The following is a 21,035-nucleotide window of genomic DNA, read 5'->3' as shown; positions in this document are numbered from 1 at the left end:
CAATGCTTTTTCTCCTTTTGGACCTTTTGGATTTTGGGCTGTTTTTGGCATCTATTGCATTTTTGGAGAAGACGCGAGAGACTTGAAGAAGACATCTTCGTGCGCAGGCCGTAAAAGACGGGCGGCGAAACAGTAAATTTTTTTTCCCCACCGATGATCTTCTCAGGTGGACACAGAGTGAAAAGCGCTCCTCCTGAGAAGTTGAATTTCAAATGACCGACCATAAATCAGGGACCGCGCTGAGCGTCACAAAATACCAACAAATGTTTATGGACCGACAATTCGGAGAAGTTGATTAATTTAATTACTCGCCACGGATGATGAGAACATAAAGTGATCATCACCATGTTGGGCCAGAAAGCATGGCAATTACACCAAATATTTGTTTTCCTCATTAATCATCCGCCATTGGCATCCCTCCGACCATAAACGGTGGACACTTGAGTGACAATTTCGGGCTCTGCGCACCGTTAAGATCTCACCCAGAGCTTGTCGATCACCGCGCGAGTCTCGAGATTAATTCGCCTAATTATGTTATTGAAAAGATTGTCGGTGCGCGTCTAGGTTTTTCGCGAAACAAACGCAGAGAAGGAGAAGAAGCCTTTTTTTCTGCCCTTGTGCGCCATAATCTGCTGGCCGTTATACTTTTTCGATTATAATTTTCGCTGACGCGATGCATTTAATTCTCTTATTTGCTCATATTAAGATCATCGACGAGATCACGTCAGGGCATCTGTGTGTCAAGAAGTGGCCCAAAATGGGCTGGGATTACCGCCTAAATGCTCTCTGTCACGCCATCGTGAGGAGTGTTCTGGACCACGGCGCGAGAAGAGGCAACTTCATTACGGCGAGAGGTGAAATTATTAAAATTAATTAGACACGGGATCTCGCGAGCGGATTACCCCAGACAAATCGTCCCAATTTTGCCACTAACTGTTGTGACAAGACATCGCAGAGTCACATTCGAGAGAATTGCCTGAGAAAAAGTATCACTTAATTAATCTCACGCGGAAATTGAGAGAGAAATCTTATCGCTAAGCCACGCCCACTCGCAAGCTCCGCCTCGTTTCTCTTTGTCAATTAAGAATGCCAGCATTTTCTAAGCTTGCGCACAAGTCTAGAGCCAAAGAGGTGAATTAACACACTCTTTTCTATTTAAGCAGCGTTAAATCGGCGCAGTTATTCACCCCTTGACGTGCCGCAGTGCGCAAAGAGAAATGCGCGAGTGGCTTTTCCACGTGGTGGAGAAAATGCACACACTAATTGGTGGAAGAGCTATGAGATAAATAGCAAATAATACGGTGCTATTTGCGGTCATGCAATTCTTTAAATTTCAAATGTTGACACATATCAAATGCACGCCGAGCGCGCTTTTCAAAATGTATCACAAATTGTGCGCCTGAAGATTTAATCACGTCACAAGTTAATTGTGTTGAGAACACAAAATAATTGACAAACATTAGCAAAATGATAGCAAATCGATGAATGAGGCGCGAAGGGGGGTTTTGGCGGTCGTGATCAATGTATTAATAGTTGTGTGACTCTTATAGAGTCGCACATGAGAACAGCATTATTTGTGGTCTGAGATTTCTTCTTGTTTTGTCCGTGCGCACAACATTTCAGAGCTCAAGAAATCTATTAAATTGTGTTGCCTTTTTGTCACCGATTTTCCAGCCGATTGATGGGAAAATGTCGTTTCTTTTTGCTGCGCTGCACGACAAGGAAAAAATCACCTTCTCAATGGTATTGACACATTTATGGCTAATGCACTCAATCTTTTTTCTCTCCTCTCTCGCGCCTTCTTAAACCACAATCTTTGGCTTCTTGAGTGGCTCGCGAAGCTCAAGAGTGAGAGAGAGAGAAGGTAAAAATGCAGCAATAAAAGCTGTTATCTTTTCTCACTAATAAAAATGCCTCTTTATGCAATATTGCTACTCAAGATTCGATGATAAATTACGGACAGAGAACTTGCGTAGAAAATAATTGGCAAGAGAGTGTAATAAAAAGGAAGTTTGTAAAAGCGAATTGCTCTCATTTTAATGCTCTTAGATTTATGCACTATGATTAAAGAATTAGGAGAAATTGAACGTGTAAACCAACTGGCTTATTTTACTGGTTGAATTTCACAAAATAATAACCTCAAGATGATCATCTTTCCAAGTTCTGAGAACAACAGTAATTGGTTGAGAGTTAATTGAATGAGGTTTTTTTTTCTCATTTTGGAGCTCCGAAAAATTGATGGCATTTTGATGTTTTGTTTATTTACCCTTTTTTGGGAATAATTCATCGCCACTTGTGCGCGGTGAATTCCGCGGTTTTTCCGCGGAGTAATTAAACGGTGTCATAATTAATCACCCCGGCATGTTGTGTGTATTTGTCCAACACATCTTCGTGATGTTGTTAGAATTTCCGCCGTAAATTCATCTTCTTCTGCATGTTGTGCGTTATCAAATGGCAATAATTTTATGGGTGATTTATGCCAGGGAGTCTCATAAAGTGTTCTTAATTTTATACCTTCTTCTGCCACAACTGAGAGAGAGAGAGAGAGCCAAAGAAGGTGATCGCACAGAAGATGCGGAGGCAAAATTCCCCCCCATCATAATTTATTCAATTGCATTTTACGTGGAATCGTGCAGCAAAAGCGTTTAGAAAGTACAAAGTTGAGCTATAAAATCAATCGCGCGCTTCCCACCAAGGACATCAAGGTGTTCATCAATAATTAATAAAAATTTTCACAGCGTCCGAGCATTTGTCGAGTGATTCAATTAATGCTAATTATTCACTTTATCGACTGGGTTGACATAAAAAAGCGCAGCAGATGCAGAGTTGCTGCGCCTCAATGGACGCTCGGCGAGGTGAAATGGAATTCCGGGAATGAATCCTGTCCTGTTTGCGAAGATGGCTTGACCTCGAGACGCCCTCGGCGGGTCAAAAGTGGGGACCGCGAAATGGGGAGGCGCGCACTTCCGTGAAGGAGCAATCAAGCGAGTCCAGCGTCTGCAAATAGAGTTATTCGGCCGGTTGAAAGGGTGGAGAAGTTCTCCCAGAGGCGCGCTTTTCAATTAAGTCACGAGACCACGCATAAATCACTGCTCAAGGCAGTGTCTTTCCCTCTCTCTCTCTCGGCAAGGGCGTTCTTCGCGATACCCTTCATTCGGCCGGCGCTGATTTTTTCTCAGCTAATTCATACCTTATCGCGCGGCTATTATAATTAAGTCCAAAAGCGCACAAAGACGCCAAAGAGTCACTGCGCACACGCAATTTGCTGTCTCTACTCAGATGCGGGCTCAAGAAAAGGGGCAGGAAGAGTTGAGAGTTCAGGAAGGTCTGCTGAGGAGAAACCGCAGATGATTGGCCAGAGACTGGGCAGTTCTAGAATGAGGATGTAAATCATTTCCTATTAGTCTTCTAAGGAATTGTCTAAGACGCTTAATTTCTTCTACAAACGATCCTCAATTAAAGACTCTCATTTTGGTAATTTGACTGTAGATTTATTAAACATGAAATGATGAGATAAATTGAGGGTAAAACTAATTATCAAGATAATTGTGTATTTTCTTTTATTGCCGCATCTTCATTTCACATTCATTCATTCATTGGTTTTATGAACAAATGCTGTTTAGCAATTATTCGAATTACACTGATAAGTTTTATGTTTACTTATAAAATTGCAGGTGAAACAGATTTTCATCATTTTATATTTATGTTTGGCTCAAATAATACATGAATAAATTTCCTCCTGATTTCTCTAAACATTTTTTTTTGGATTTCGACAAGTTCGAGAGCTAAAATTGAAAATAAAGCGTTAATATAGCTTTGAAACTTAACAAATTCACCTCAAACACCTTCTAAACCGTTGATTTTTGTGGTTTTTTCAGTTGATTTCATCAGTATTTATTGAAATTTTAACTGAAATATTGCGATTTTTTTTAGAAAAACCGAAAATATTACTTTCCAAAGCTGATTTTTAAAAGTTTTCGAGTACATTAAAAAATGAAATATCAAAAGATATGACAAATGATTTATATTTCTACGTTCAGGAACATTTTAGGAAAATCTTGAATTAATATTTTTTATCAAAGAGGCTTTTTTATGCAAAGGACTGCAATTTAAGACAATTTGCTTAGAAAAATTCACGGCGTAAACCATGAAAAGCCGACTTTTCATGCTTTTGAGTAAATTTACTGGCTAAATCGGTTAAAATCTTGGTTAAATCGCAGGCAATTATCTTCTCAAAAAGGAGTGCTAACTTTCCTTATTTCACCGTTCTTCTTAACGGTGAAGTTATCCCTTATGCGGATCAGGTTAAAAACCTTGGTATTGTCTTTAATTCGACACTATCCTGGTCTGATCATGCCACCTCCCTTTGCCGCAAGGTCAACTATTCTCTTTACGTCCTCAGACGCTATCGGGACATCACGCCCTACGACACTCGGTTGCTTCTCGTGCGAGCGCTAATTATGCCATTCTTCTCATATGGAGCAGAGCTATTCTTCCTGGCGGATAGTGACACACTCCGTCGGCTGTCTGTAGCATTTAACAATTGCGTCAGGTACGTCTGCGGACTGGGTCCCCGCGATCACATTTCTGCCCACAGGGATGTGCTGGTGGGCTGCAGCCTGTCCTCCTTCCTGCAAATGCGAGCCCTAATTTTCTTAGATCGTCTTTCCATCAGCGGCTGCCCTGGATATCTGGCTTCACTCTTGACGAGGGGTGGTTCGACCAGGCTCCGGGGACTTCTTGTTCCTCGAGCTGAGCATGAGACCTTTTTCCGTACCCTCTTTGTCCGGGGGGTTTCGCTTTACAATGCCCTCCGCGTGAGGCGCGCGAGACCGTGGGGGGCATCAGGAAGCACTTTCAGGCTGCTGATCTGGTCAGTGACCCATAAACGTTTTGAAATCATTTTATTTTTTTTTTTTAATTTTTATAGTTTTGTCAATTCTTAATCTTTGTTCTTTCCGCTTTTTTTACTTTTCTCATATTAGCAAATTGTAAGAGGGGTAGGCCCTAATTTTTGCTCAATAAATTGAATTGAATTGAATTTAAAATTGACTGAGAACTGATCAAATAAGAGTCAGAAGATCTCAATTTCTTTTATCAGCAATCTGAACTTCTCCTTGTAGAAGCAAATCAAGAGTAGATCCAATCGCTGGGGTTCTTGTTGTGGAACTCATTCGCCCCTGAGCATCACGTCTTGGCGATTAATAGCGCGGGAGACGCGCGAGAGGCGAATCACAGCGAAAATGTTGTGAATAATAATAATGATAGTTGGTGTACTTTGGTGAGTCTTTTCATCGAAGAGTGCTCAATAGCTGAAGACACCTCGCGAGCTCTCATTCATCACCTCTTCTGTGAAATATATGGTTGATGGGCAAGAGAGCCAATTTACATATTTTCCAGCCATTCACTTACATCGCCGCGATTGCATCGCGAGTTTGCTTCGCGATGGTCAGTTAGGAGAAAACTTCGGATGTTTGAATTAGTCGCCAGCAATTTGAATTCCGGTTCTTCTCTCTCTCTCTCTGGAATTTTTCTGCAAAACTCCCCCTCCTCCCCGGCAGATTGGCGATTTCCTGCGTCTCTTTTGCGCGCTTCGGATAGATTTAATTAAATTCTTTCGCTGGCGCGCGGAAAAAAAGCTCCAGCGTCGATAAATTATGCTGGCAAAGAGCTGATCTTTAGGACATGATGGACAATGGTTTGGAAGTGAAAGATCACCTCAAGCTGGTAATGCGATCAAATCGACAAAACGTGGCGTGGAATTGTGGAAATGGTCCGAAATATTGGACTGATTTATTATTTCGGTGGAGCTTTTGCACTATAATTATAGAGATTCAATCATCGCGCGCGCGGGAAATTTCCCCGAAAATCACTCTCTGGAGTTCCTCAGTGAAAAAGTCTTTATGTTGGATGGAGATGCTTGAGGAGAAGCGGGTGAATTTAATTATGTTAATCGCCACATTGGCCTCTGAGTGCTTTTTGAGAGACACAGAAAGAGAGAAAAATTGATATTGCCCATAAATAAGTCCACCTTATGGCGTGTGTTTTGGGGAGAAATCACACTGGTTGCGTTGGAAAATGTATCAAATTACAAAGGCAGAATTGTGTGTTTTATGAATAAATGATCTCTCTGGCAGAGGTCAGGCGAGATTTGATGGAATTCCGTCAATGCGCATCGCCATTGATCCACCTTCGAATTTATCAGGTGAGAAATGGCCGATCAATTGATACATTGGCCCCAACTAATCCCCCGCATTATTGGGCCTCTGGAGATGCCATAAATTAAATATTATCCACAATTACTTATTCCGTGACAAAACTCACGATAGAGTGTGAAGATGGAGAGGAATTCCAATGGCGAGAATCGAAGAGACTTCGCGCATATAGTTTACAATCTTAATGTCGTGTTTATTCTAATTTAATAGTGGATGACGTCAGATCGGTGACACATGGGCTGATAAGTCAATTAGTACAAAATTAGGGAGGATCTGTTCGTATATCTCAATAGTGAATTTTTCAATAAATTCACAATTTATTCAATCATCTCCCCAAAAGCCACTCATTTAGATACGCGCGCAGCAGTGGAGAAAAATATATATCTATCCCGAAAAGCTGACAATTTATTGTTGTATTTATTGTGTTATTAACAAAAGACGAAGACGAAGAACTCATAATGCTGGAGAGACAAACTCTTCCAGGGTGGAATTTAAGTGTTTCAGCTGGATTCTCTGAGGCAAAGCAGCAGCAATTCTCACCACTCAAGAGCCACTCCTGGAATGGTTGACAAAAGCTCCACTTGTGGATTATCTCTGTCCACTTCTTCTTCAGTTTCTGCTGGACGTGAATTTCGGTGGAGGAGATAAAAGAGTCGCTCTTCGGCACACAAATTTCCATAAAACTGCGCGAGGAAATCACAGAGTGTCTCGCAGGCAATCGCAGAGAGTGTCTATGAGGAAGAAGAAGCTCAAATATGCAATCATTAATCACCCCAAGTTAAGTGCCCAATTAAAGGCATTTATCCCAGCCAAGGGGCAGACACTACGGTCGGAAGTGGTGTACAGCTCTTGTGGAAGTGTTTGGGAATTGAAAGTGGTAAAATATTTGGAATATTTGCATAGAAAATGCTTCAATTTCAACAAATTGAGGCATTTTCTATATAATTTTACTTAGATTAAATGAATTTTATTGCTTTTCTAGGTTATGTGATTGATTTAAAACAGATTCTGTCGATTTAACAACCCTCAAAGTCATCAAATTTGTGCTTAAGCTGAGAATATTTCCCTTTTTCTCCACAGAATTGGGCAATTTTATTCGAAAAAACTTGATATTGATTGAGAAAAAGCTTCAAAGTCAATCATAACCTCAAAAAACCCAATTTCAGTCTAGAATAATGTTTCTCTGCTGATAAATTCAACGTAAATGTCTAGAAACATTCAGATTTTCACTATATTTACTCATTTTCAGGTTTATAAAGATCTAATTTAGCCTAAAAAGGATTTTTTAAGTCCAATTCATAACCTCACATTTTAGTTAGAATTTTTCAAAGCATTTTCTGAAGGCAAATTGTGAGGTTATGATTGTGATAAGTCAGAATTTAGTGTGAGAAACAGTTAAAGATGCCTAAAAAGCGATGAAAAATGCCCTAAAAGACGTTCAGAAGTGTCTTAAGTGTTGAAAATTCTGCAGAGAAATTGTGGTGTACAGATTTGAGGCATACTGTCTCCCCCTTGATTCCATCGATAGAAAGGTCCGCGAATGTGCGCGTAAATCGAGGACGAGTCCGTTAGACATTGAAGTCTCTGGCGGAGAGATTTAATGGTGAGAGGATGAGTCCAGGAACTGCATTTGGAGGGAATTGAGCGCTGATTAATTCCCTGGGACATTAACATTTTGAACTGGCCAATTAGCATATTACACATCTTGTCCCGCATCCACCTGAGCATCTTCTGCCCCTCGCGTGAAATTTGACTCCGCCGTGGTGGTTTCTCTACGAGCTCGATGACAAAGAGACAGAAATATGGCCTTAGAACAGCACATTTTCTCTTTGGGTGGTAAATTGTCGACTAAATGGCCACTTTGACTTCCATTCACACACCACGAAAAACCATCATGAGACAGTCCATAACTTAGCATTTGACATTTTGCATAATGTACACGCCGCGATTCGACAAATTCTCACACAAAACTCCAACGCATTTTTTCTCCTCCATTGCACTTCTCCACCTGTGAGGCATCTTCCAAGCCATCCTGAGCTCATGTGTTGACATTAAAATCTGCATATGGAGCGAATATGTGCCACGCGAGAGACCCAGAACGAATCCATCTCAGGCGATCGGCGAGTCAAGCATAGAATTAGAGATGTCAAATGTCGTTATGTGTTAAAATTTTATAACTCTTCTCTCTCTGTCTTGTGCAGCTTGAAAAATATCTTTACACGCCTATTGACCCCATTTCCAGCCACGGATTCCTCAGTCTTCGCCATTTGGCCGCAAACCGCAGCTTTTTACATCTTCACCAGCACTTCCATTGTCATCCTGGGTTGACTTTCGCAATGAATTTCTCTCGCTCAGTGATTAAATTAAATTATATTTCCACTCTTGTCATAAGCATTGAATTTGAGGGACTTTTTTAACACTCGCAAGAACTTGCTGCGCTACTTTTCAGTGCTTCTGGAGACGATTTGGCACGAAAGAACAGCCTTTAATCGCTTTTCAGCCATCTTTCCTGCTCATAACCTAAAAAAAACAGCATTAAGAAACCTTAAAGGAATGTTGAAAACATTTTAAATATACAAATTATATGTTTTTAACCGTCGCAATTCTCTTTAAAGCCCCAAATTGAAGATTAAACCTCAAAATTTAATGAAAAAGAAGCTCTAAAATGAACATTAATTAAATCTGAATCACAATTTTGTACAATTTGTACCTTTTTTTACTAGATAAAAATTAATATCGTTGTTTTTATTGTATGGAAACGCTTAATTCTGTCAATAAATAAGGATGTTTCCACTTTAAGTGTGAAAATTCATGTTTTTGGCGGTTATTTGCTTACTCAATCTAGCTTCAATTAGACACATAACCTAGAAAATTACTCTGATGAATTTTTCTTGAAGACAAATTGAAAGAAATTCAATTTCTTACCCAAAAAATGTATCAATTAAGCGACTTTCTAAGCAGAAATATTGCAAATATTGAAACACTTCCACTTCTTAAGCACTTCTAACCATAATATCTCTCCCTTGTATCGCCAGGAATCTGAATTAAGTACACAAATAGCGAAGTAACCATTAAGTGGTCAGAAAAACCAAGACTTTGCGCGGTATTTTTGCCCGTCTAAACCTTTCCAGCGTTGATTTGCTCCTCAGCTTCACGATGTGAAATTTCATCTTGGTCACCAGCATGAACAAAACCCCGTTTATTGACCATTCAATGAAAGAATGCATAATTAATTGCTTTAGTTTTTTTTTCACAATTAGACTCTTGGTCACTGGCCGCTATTGCAAGAGTTTGTTTGGCTGAAAAATTGCCTCAATTTATCTCCGCTTCTTCTGTGAAAATGAAAATTTGCATACGAAAGTGCTGAGATGCTGGCCAGCATTAGAAAGATGAAGAAAAAAAACTGACTCGCATGTTAAAAAGAAATGCCACAATTGATCCTCTATAGCTTTGCTTTCTATATACGCGAGAAGGTGGATCAGCTGAGATGAAGAAAAAAAAAGACTTTCACTCCTCAAGCAATTTCCTGTGTTGCAATACAATTAATTCCAAATATAATGGGATGAGTCCCTCCCTCGGAGTCAACATAAGATGAAGTGATGTTGAGAATAGATGCAGAAACGACAATTTAATATTGGGGATTTATTTGCCAATATGTGAAAAATCATACCAAGGAGTGGCGCCTCTTCATAGTGGGCAGATTTCTGCGATTGTATCCAAGCATGAGAAATTCAAAATATAATTTCGAATAATCGCCTCACGATGCCATGCGATCTCTGAGACTCAGTTCCAACCAGCTGAGAAGTGGGAAAAAACCGCCCAAACCATCTCTGTCTTCAGGAGGTGTCGATTATTGCAAAATACGACGACAGAGATTCGCACGCAAATTGACACAATATTCCTGGTGGGAAAAGTTTTGCTGTGGCGCGGAAAAAGAGGTCAGAAGATGATTTCCGCGTGCGCGCGGAATTGGAAACTGCGCTTTTGGGCGATAAATCAAGCAAAAAGCTGCCAAGGCAGGTGAATAGAGGCCTTTTTCCTTCTCCACACACTCGCTCGCCTTCATCTCGCCAATCGATTCCATAGATTCGGGGCTCCGCAGATCTTCTGGCGATTCGCAAGGGGGAGATAAGACAGTCAGAAGTGGTGTACAACTCAGCGGAAGTATTATAGGAAGTCAATGAGTTTTTTGTCCTAAATGCTTCTTTTACTGTCAAATTGGTTCGATTCTTTTCATTTCATGTCATTTTACGTATTGAAACAATCGTAAAATACAATTTTGAGGTTATGAAACGAATAAAGGACTGATTAAGTGATAAAATCGCATTCAAATACATCAATTCTTATACTAAAATCCAATTAGCTGAAGCTTTGATGTCAAGAAACACTTCAAATTGTGCTAAGATCGAACATAACCTCCAAAATATTCATTAAGACATGGAAAATGTCTATTTAGAAAACTTTCTGAATGATTTTTTATTCTGAATCAGCAATTTTGAGTTCATCTGCGAGTAATAACAAATAATTTTGTGATCTGCGAGGCTTCCAAACGAAGTTTCTTAAGTTCTTTCGGTGATATTTTGAGGTTATGTTCGGAAAAATGCCCACAAAGGGCGATTTTAAGTGAATTTGTACAAAAATATCGCATAGAATTTACAAATTAATATTGAAACAGACTAAAAATTTCAAATTCTAAAATGTTAAGTAAAAATTTGGTAGTATTTGAAAGTGGTGTACTGATTTAAAGCATATTATCTCCCCCTTCAGAGATTCTTTCTCTACGCAAAATGCGCGATTAATGAGGTGTTAAAGTTCTGCAGACGACAGAAAGTTGTATTGTTTGGTGAAACTTCATAGTTAAACTGATTGAAATTCATGTAAGAATGAATTAATTTCACTGTAATTTGAAATTGAAATGCACTAACAGTGTTTTTTCTTCAGTTTGTTTTCACTTATATTCCAACGACATTATATAGAGTATTTAAAATATCATTAAACTATTCTTCAATAGAACATAGCTGGAATTTTGTGTAGATCTTGACATGAGGTCAAAAGTCTCTTAGTTTGGGCTCCAAACTATTTGCATTTGGATTTGAATGGCAATTTGTGTACGCGGAAGAGTATAAATAGCGCACTTTTGGCCATTTGCTGTCCAGTAGTGATTCTTCAGTGCTCCTCAGTGCCTAAAATTGTGGATTAATCCTTCACCTGTGCTCCTGAACAGTGGACTAAAGTGACTGTGCAAGATGATTTACGGCAGAGAACCCACGGACTGGACGTGCAGAAAGCAGGCCAACAGTCCTGAGGAGGAGATTGTGATCACTGGGATTTCCGGGCAATTCCCCAAAAGTCTCAACATCTTGGAATTGGCCAGGAATCTCTACGCCAAGGCGGACATGCTGGAGGACACGGATCCTGTGTGGAAGAAAGCCTGTCCGGAACTGCCTGACAGGCTGGGCAGGACGGGAACCGTCACTAAGTTCGATGCGCCCTTCTTCGGCGTGCACTACAAGCAGGCGAACCTGATGGATCCGTCCACAAGATGCTCCCTGGAGTGCGCCTACGAAGCCATGATCGACGCCGGCGTCAATCCTTTGAGTCTGCGCGGCAGCAGCACAGGAGTCTTCATCGGATCGTCCTATCTGGACATGGACAAGATCTTCTACAATGACAAATTGGTCGGCGGCGGTTTCTCCATCACCGGGTGAGTCATCGCGACTCTGCGGGGTTAATTTAGATTAGAAATTCTAAGTAATTTATGCCGAAGTGTGTGAGAATTACAAGTATTATTAACCTAGACCCGGATGTGTATATGATTAACTCCGAAGTATTGTCCAAAATAACAGTGAAAAAGACGCTACTGTGGCAGCCATCTTTGATTTTTAGACTCTTCAAATCAAATTTACATCTTACAATCTTGTAGATTCTCTTAAATCCACTAAAAAGTGCAAAATATAGTAGAACAGCTTGTATTTCACTCGTATTTTAGCCTTTTTATTTGCAAAATGTGAAACAAATGTTGTTGGCGTCGGGCTGCCATTTTGAATGATCATTCGAAGCGAATTTTTATTATTTTTAACTTATCAACAGCTGCAACAGAGCCATGATGAGCAACAGAGTGTCCTACATCTTTGATCTGCAGGGAATATCAGCTCACATTGACGGCCTGAACAACACCAGTCTGTCCGCAATGGATGTGGCCTATTCGGCAATAAGGAACGGCCAGTGCGATGCCGCCATTGTTGGCGCAGCGCACGCCATCTTGCATCCTTACGTGACAGTTCAGCTCGCCCAGACCGGCGCAGCGACGAAGAGTGGCGTCACGAGGACATTCGACGAGGGCCTCAATGGTTCCACCAACAGCGAAGCCACTTGCTGCGTCTTCCTGCAGAAAGCCAAGGACGCGAAGCGCATCTACGCCAGACTCGTGCACTCCAAATCGGCCTACACGGGAAACATGGAGGACGGCATCACGATTCCTTCCATGGAGATGCAAGTGAAGCTGCTGAACACGTTCTACGAGGAGATCTCGATGAATCCCGCGGATGTGTCTTACGTGGAGACGCACAGCGAAGGACTGCTGAAGTACGACGTCGTGGAATTGGATGCGCTGGACAAGGTGTTCTGCAAAGGACGGAAGACGCCGCTCAAAGTGGGCTGCGTCAAGTCCAACATTGGCAACACATTGCCTAGCGGAGGAATGTGTGGCATCGCGAAGGTGATCATCGGGATGGAGAATAGCGCCATGCCGCCCAACATCAATTACTCCAAGCCGCATCCTGACTTCAAGGCGCTGGTCGAGGGCAGGATGGAAGTCGTGACGGAGGCTGAGGAGTTCAGAGGCAAGCACGTCGCTGTGAACTCAGTTTGCTACACTGGAGGACTCTCGCACATCCTGCTGGAGAGCGTCGCCAAGGAGAAAGTGAACAAGGGACAACCCGATGACGATCTGGCTCGTCTGATCACCTGGTCAGGCCGGACTGAGGAGGGCGTCAGTGAGATCTTCGAGTTCATGGCTGACAATCCGCTTGATGCCGAGTTTGTGGGTCTTGTGCATGAGATTCAGACGGAAAACATCTCCAACAACATGTTCCGAGGATTCGGAATCTTCGAGAAGGGCGTCGACGGAGGAAATGCAATTTCCCTGGAGCAGAGCGTTAAGCATTTCCCAGGAGTCAAGCGTCCCATCGTGTGGCTGTTCAGCGGCATGGGAAGCCAGTGGACGCAGATGGGAAGCTCCCTCATGAGCATTCCCATCTTCAGGCAATCCATTCAGCACTGCCACGAAGTCCTTCTGCCGAAGGGTGTGGATCTGATCGGGTTGCTCACTTCGGACGATCCGACGACCTATGACAACATCCTGAACTCCTTCATCGGCATCGCCGCTGTGCAGATCGCCATTGTCGATATCCTCAGAGCTCTTCAGATCTATCCTGACATCATCATCGGTGAGTTTCTCTCGAATCTAACCATCCTGGCCAGGATTTCATCGTCGATCTTCCCTTTCCAGGTCACTCTGTTGGCGAATTGGGCTGTGCTTACGGCGACGGATGCTTGACAGCCGAAGAGATGATCCTGTCGGCCTATTCCAGAGGCAAAGTCAGCGTGGAGACGGAGAAGATCTTCGGCTCCATGGCCGCTGTTGGCTTGGGCTACAAGAACGTCCGCAAAATCCTTCCGCCTGACGTCGAAGTGGCGTGCAGGAACAGCAGCACATCCTCCACCATTTCCGGTCCCGCAGCTTCGGTGGAGGCTTTCGTCGGCGAACTGAAGAACAAGGGAATCTTCGCCAAGGAAGTGCCGTGCTCAAACATCGCCTACCACTCGCGCTACATCGCGGACATGGGACCGAAGCTGCTGGAGCTGCTGACGGAGGTCATCCAGGAGCCGAAGAGGAGGTCAGAGAGGTGGCTGAGCACCAGCGTGCCGCAGGCGAAGTGGAAGGATGAGCAGAGTCAGTACAGCTCGGCTGAGTATCACACCAACAATCTGCTGAATCCCGTTCTGTTCGAGGAGACCTTCTCGCTGATCCCCAACAACGCCGTCACCATCGAGATTGCTCCTCATGGACTCCTGCAGGCCATCATCAAGCGCTCCAAGCCTTCGGCGATTCACGTTCCGCTGACGCTGCGCGGAACCAAGAACAACGCAGCGTTCTTCTTGGGCGCTCTTGGGAAGCTGTACATGAATGGAATCAACTTTCCGCTCCAGAATCTCTATCCGCCTGTCGAGTTTCCGGTCTCGAGGGGAACTCCAATGATTTCTCCGCACATCCAGTGGGATCACACGGCAGATTGGTACATTGCGCCCATTGACGAAGACTACAAGCACAAGCCCGCTCGTCATGTCCTGAACATTAACACAGATTTGCCAGAGTACAAATTCGTACAAGATTACAAAATGGATGGTAATTATTTCTGTGCTTCCAGAACTAAACTCTTAGACTGATGAAATTATGACTTCTTCCGTAGGAAAGCTTTTATATCCTGTTTCTGGATTCATCAGCGCTGTTTGGAAGACTTTTGCCGCTTACAAGGAAGTGAATTTCTACGAAATGGACGTTGAAATGACGCAGCTTAGAGTATTCCAAGAGATTGACTTAAGTGCTGAGAAGGAGAGAGAAATCCTGGTACTAATTCATCCAGGAACAGGAAATTTTGAGGTAATTTTGGAGGAAATCCTTAGAGATTTATTATAGCTTCTCTTCCTTGTCAGGTTTCTGAGGACAATTCAGCTATTCTCTCAGGAAATATTCAGCTTCTTGAGGAGGAACAGTATGAAGACTGTTTTCCAGAAGATTCCTCGTCTGATTGCATTGCTCTGACGCCAAAGGACTTCTACAAGGAACTCTATCTTCGCGGTCACGAGTACAGAGGCGTCTTCCAGACGGTCTGCGAAGCCAAGAGCGACGGAAGTGAGGCAAAGGTGAAGTTTGAGAACAACTGGATGACTTTCCTGGACAGTTTTCTCCAGATTGCCGCTTTTGACCAGGACACCAGAGACCTGAAACTGCCCAAATCCATCCGCACGATCAGAATCAGACCTCAAGAGGTGCTGAAGATCACCGAAGAGAATCAAGGCTTCCATCAAGTGAAATTCTGCAAGGAACTCAAGACAATCTCAACTGCAGGACTGGAAGTTGTGGACTTGAAGATGAAAACTGTGCAGAAGAATCGGGAGATTGGAAAGTCAGTCTCGGAATATTACAAATTCATCCCTCATCTTCCGGCTCCGCAGCTTTCAGCTGTCAATGCTGCTCGTGTGTGCGTCCAGAGCGTCCTGGACAATCACCATTCGGCGGTGGTGAAGATCGTTGAGGTGGATTCAAGTGAATCTTCCCATGAGATTCTCTCGCACTTCAGAGACGCCATTGAAGACTTGTCCATGGCTCGAGGAATGCTGATTTACCTGTCGTCCAAGAAGGTGCAACTGAAAGACATTCACGTGGAAGATGGCGAGCTGAAGACGCAGAAGAACTGCAACATCATCATCGCGAAGCAGTGCTTCAGCGATGTGAGATTCCTCGAAGAGTCCCTGAAGAGTCTCAGCAATGGAGGATATTTGATTTCCCGCGAGGAGAAATCCATTGAGTTGAAGAATGTGACTTCAATTGCGGATCTGAAGCTGATCTTCTTCCTGCCGATGGAGAGTGAGACTCTGGTCGTCTTCAAGAGGTCATCGCGGAAGATTCCGCCCAACACGAGTGTCTTTGAAGTCCCACAATCTGGAGTCACGCAAGAGTGGCTGAAGAACGTGAAGCAAGCCGGAAAGTTCGGTTCTGTGACTTTGATGTCCAGCAGAGACTCAAATCCTGGCATCTCAGGTCTCGTTGATGTGCTGAGGAAGAAACTTCCTGGGCAGGATGTCAATTACTTCTCCATCGAGGACAAGAAGTTCAGCGATGTGAGCTACAAGAATCAGTTGAAGATGAGTCTGGCCACGAATGTCTTCCACGACGATCAGTGGGGAAGCTTCCGCTGGCTGAAGCTTCAGGATGAGCCCAAAGGGACCGCCGAGAATTGCTTCGTGGAGTTCTCATCGCCAGACAGAGCTCTCAAGTGGAGCTCACGAAGTCTTCCTGGAGGAACGCAGCGGAATCTCGTGAATGTGATGTTCTGTGGGCTGAATTTCAGGGATAAGGAAATCGTGTCCGGCGAATATCCTCTGGAGGAGACTGGCTTGTCTCGCCGCGACAGCGCGATGGTGTTGGGATCAGAGTTCGCCGGTGTGGATCAGAAAGGCCGGCGCGTGATGGGAATCCTTCCGCACGGCGCTCTGTCCAATCAAGTCCTGGCAGACGATTTGCTCTCATTCCCAGTGCCTCAGCACTGGTCTCTGGAGGAAGCAGCCACAGTCCCAATGGCGTATCTCACGATCTACTACGCCTTCTTCATCCAGACGTCCATCAAGGCGGGGACGAAGATTCTGATCCACTGCGGCGCCGATGAGTTGGGAATTGCGGCGATTCGAGTGGCTCTGGCTTATGGCTTAGACGTCTTCACGACTGTGAACTCGCCTGAGAAGAAGTCCTTCCTCCTGGCCATGTTTCCTGCCCTGAAGGAGGATCAAATTGGGAGCTCAACTGACGATCTCAGCTTCGAGAAGATGATTCTGGACAAGGCGAAGCCATTCAAACTCCATTACGTCTTTAACACACTCAAAGGCACCAACATTGCAACTTCTGCTCGATGCCTGGAAATGACTGGAAAATTCATGCAAATGGGAAAATTCGACATGATTGAAAACAGTGGTTTTGGTATGTTTGCCTTCCTTCAAGAGATTGAATTCCAAGCAGTTGAAATTAAAGGAATCTTCAGAGAAGATTCTGACTTCAGAGAAGTAAGTAAAATTCTTTGACGATTGAATTGTAATTCTGTAGAAAAATCACTTGTTTCAGGACATCGTGAAGCGCATCCAGGAAGACATCAGAAAAGGAGTGATTCAACCAATTCCGGCAACTGTCTTCAATGCAGATGACGTCAATGAGGCTTTTAGCTACTATTCCAGCGAGGAACACATTGGAAAAGTGCTTTTGAAGCTTCGAGAGCAAGAATCCGACAAAAACACTCTTCTCACAGCAATTTCTCCCAGATTTTCAGCTCTTCCTGGAAGTTCTTTTGTCGTTTTCGGTGGTTTGGATGGTTTTGGATTTGAGTTTGCCGATTGGTTGATTGTCAGAGGAGCGCGGAAACTCATCCTCACGTCCAGCGGAAAGACGCTCAGCAATTATCAACTCTATCGCATAAAGTGAGGAGTTTTTTACAGGACAAACTGAAGCCAAGACTGATCTTTGATGATTTCTTTCAGACTCTGGCAGAGTTACGGCGCTCAGATTGTCTACAGACTGGAGAATAATGGTTCCCGGACGGATTGTCTGGAACTTCTGGATCTCGCCCGGAGGTTGGGGCCGATTTCTGGGATCTTCAACACTTCGCTGTGCAGCGCGTGGAACGGAGATGAGTTCTTCGAGGCCAGCGCAGCGGAAATCAGTGTCTCTTCCACGAGGAACTTCGATGAATTGTCGCGGAAGTTCTGTCCAAATCTCTCACACTTTGTCATCTTCTCGCGCAGATCGCTGGACGCTGAAGATGTGCAGCAATGCAATGCTGCATTGTTGCTTTCGCTGGCCGAGAAGATCGTCCGGGAGCGAGTGACGCAAGGATTTCCGGGGAAAGTCATTCACTGGGGATGTCTTGAGGGTCAGAGGGCTGAGGAGGGCATGCTGAGCCAGAAGATCTTCTCGTGCCTGGCAGAAATCGATAAGCTGATGTTCAGCGAGGAATCTGTCATCCTTCACACGATCCTGGACAAAACCACTTCCAAGACATTCTGCATTCTCGACACAATCAAGAAGGCTCTCGAGCTGAAGAAGATCAGATCCTTGGATGACAATATTAGGAGTTTGGTGCAAGATGTCGAACTGATTCTGGTCCTGAAGAGGCAGATCCTGAGAGAGTTTGGCATCAACTTCGCTGAATACCAAATCCGCAGGATGACTCCTCGTCAGCTCATGACCACTGTCAGCGAGCGAGCGCGAGAAAAGGAAGGCGAGCTGATCCTGACAAATGACAGGAAACCAAAGGGACTGGAAATGCTGCTGCAATTCCTCAAGGACGGCAATTCGACTGTGGAGAACAAGATCTCAAGGGTTCCGAGTCGCGACAGAACGCTGAAGTACAATGCTTGCGTGCTCCTCATTCCGGGTCTCGTGGAGATCCTGGACGAGGATCTGCGACAGCTGAGCATCAACATTGCGCTGCCAGTGTTCTCTCTCCACGTGACTGAGGACATTGGGCTGCTGTCGATTCCCGAACTGGCCAGGAGCCTTTTGCCGGTCATCAAGAGAGACGCGCTGAAGATGTCCGAGATGTTCTATCTCGTGGGTTATTCCTTCGGCGTCTTCCTCACGCTGGAGCTGGCCAGACTGCTGGAAGCGGAGGGAATGACTGGCCAAATCCTCCTGATCGATGGCGCGCCGGAGTTCTTCAAGCTTCTCCTCGCAGAGCAACTCGGCGAGAACGCCACTGAGCAGGACGCTGAGGAGCTGATCCTGGAAAACATCCTGCGCATCGTGTTCCCAGGGGAGAATCCCAAGGAAGTCTGGGGTCAGTTTAGGGCGCAGAACTGGCGGGAGAGCGTGAAGCATCTGCTGGAAGTGTGCAAGAGTCAACACGTTTACTCTCAAGACTTCCTTAAGTACATCGCGGAGTTCCTTCATCGCCGTCTTCGTCACATCCTCGCGAGTGATTCAGGCAAAGTCGAGCCTGTGAACTGCCCGATAACGCTTGTCAGACCCACGGACGCTTCCGTGACGGACATTGAGCGGGATTACGGAATGGCGCAATGGACGAGAGACAAATTTCACCTCAGATTCATCGATGGCGATCACGTGTCAATGCTGAGGAATAAAAGTCTTCAGCGGATCATCGATGAATTCGATCCTCGGCTGAAGTCAAAGAGAGAATTTGAGGAATACCTTGGCGTCTAATCATCTTGCAACTCATGAAGTTTCTTTCCAGGCAGTGGGATTTATTGGAATAAAGTTTGTTTTTCTCGCAAATTGACACACAATATTCCTGGTGGGAAAAGTTTTGCTGTGGCGCGGAAAAAGAGGTCAGAAGATGATTTCCGCGTGCGCGCGGAATTGGAAACTGCGCTTTTGGGCGATAAATCAAGCAAGAAGCTGCCAAGGCAGGTGAATAGAGGCCTTTTTCCTTCTCCACACACTCGCTCGCCTTCATCTCGCCAATCGATTCCATAGATTCGGGGCTCCGCAGATCTTCTGAAGATGTTCTTGCGTCGGAGAAATGCAAACCTGTTGCACAGATAATTCGAAGATTGCCTTGCAAAGAGACCAGCTATATGTTAACGATGAATCTGAGATATCTTTTGATGAGAACATTTGAAGCATTTTGTTCGTGAAAATGGTGCCAGAAATGGGATTTTGTGACTCAAAAAAGTATAAAAATTCTTGAAATTTATTCTACAAAGTGAAAAAGTGTCATAGAAGTCAAAAATCACTCACAGATTTAGTGAGATTCACATGAAAACACATGGAATGTCTTAAGAAAACGGATTTGTCAATTAAATTCTCTGAAGTTCCCTGAAAATAAGAAAGCTTTCAATCCCAAAAAGTCACTCTAAGAATTGTCTGCAGCTTGTGTGAAGACCATCGAAGCGCAGTGATTCGATTTAGGCCAGGAAAGGAGCCCACCTTAATAGCCCAGTCACCTGTCTGCATCGCGGTGCCAAGTCGGCAACGGTACGTGCCAAACGGTAAAGTACAACGCGACGACAATTGCGAAGAAGCGCATTTACCATTCAAATTGATTGTGGACGTTTAAATGTAAAATACTGACTCTCCTTCCTCACGGACTTCGCCATCAGAGCGCAATGCGGTGAATTACAATAATTCCGCCCCGCGTGGATTATCTCTTGGAGGCGAAAAAAAGAAGGAAAAACCTGTGCAAATTGTCATCCATTCGAGTGCATTTGAGTACGCGCGCGAGCGCGGGAAAAACAGCGGAACATGAAAGTCTCTGGATGCCGAAGAAGTTTTGCCTGTTCAAATGGCTTAAGAAGCTCCCAATATATAAATTGCTAAATACATACACTTCGGATGCAAGACAGGCGCGCATTCCGCAGTGAAGATGAGACTTGTTGCATTTTCTTGTACCGTCACCTCATCTGAGAAAGTTGCCGAGTGGCTTTTTTTTTACTTGCCATTCGCCTGGACACTATTTTGTCGAGGCATTGCTGCTTATGAAGACACCAAAGTCGTCCCACAAACGCTGGCCTTCCCAGCCAATTTCGCATTGCCCGCGCGATTGGTTAATGTGTTTGCAATTGTAATATTCAAATCGGGCAGCTTCTTGCGCTGCCAAGACGATCTTTGGAGTGCGACTCACGGCTAAAGAGCCTCTCCCACGGGCGACCAATTTGGCTGCAAAGGCTTCTTCAGTTTCTCTTTTATGATTTCTCAAATCTGCCCATGATAAATGATCACTCCAAGGGGCAGATTTTATGGCCGGAAGTCGTGTACAACTCAGCGGAAATTATATTCCCTTCCTGAATCCTTTTTTCACCGCTAAATTATCCCAATCACGATAACAAGAGTCTTTTTTTTAGGTTATGTAGTGAATCAAGGACAAATTTAGTGAATAATCCACATTCTAGCTCATCAATTCTTGTGCTCAAGTTTAATTAATCATTTTCATGCAATAAACAATGCTTTTTTGAATATTTAATGCCGAAAAACACTCCAAATTGTGTTGAGGTGGAATATAACCTCAAAAAATAGTCATTTAGACGTAGAAAATT

The 21,035-nt window shown here is 43.9% G+C and overlaps 1 protein-coding gene across 1 annotated transcript; it reads left to right on the top strand.

Annotated features, from left to right (window-relative positions):
* The first annotated feature begins 11,461 nt into the window (after positions 1-11,461).
* On the top strand, positions 11,462-19,203 carry LOC132265235 (fatty acid synthase-like). The gene is made up of 7 exons (XM_059765812.1): positions 11,462-11,919; positions 12,306-13,663; positions 13,726-14,622; positions 14,687-14,877; positions 14,931-17,054; positions 17,113-17,462; positions 17,523-19,203. Exons 1-7 carry the CDS (start codon positions 11,462-11,464, stop codon positions 19,201-19,203), a joined length of 7,059 nt encoding a protein of 2,352 aa, XP_059621795.1.
* Positions 19,204-21,035: the final 1,832 nt, after the last annotated feature.

This window comes from Phlebotomus argentipes, unplaced genomic scaffold (assembly GCF_947086385.1).
Source record: "Phlebotomus argentipes unplaced genomic scaffold, Phlebotomus argentipes genome assembly contig_2, whole genome shotgun sequence".
NCBI classification, from domain to species: domain Eukaryota; kingdom Metazoa; phylum Arthropoda; class Insecta; order Diptera; family Psychodidae; genus Phlebotomus; species Phlebotomus argentipes.
The sequence above is the reverse complement of the archived record's forward strand: the minus strand, read 5'-3'. Positions and strand labels throughout refer to the sequence as shown.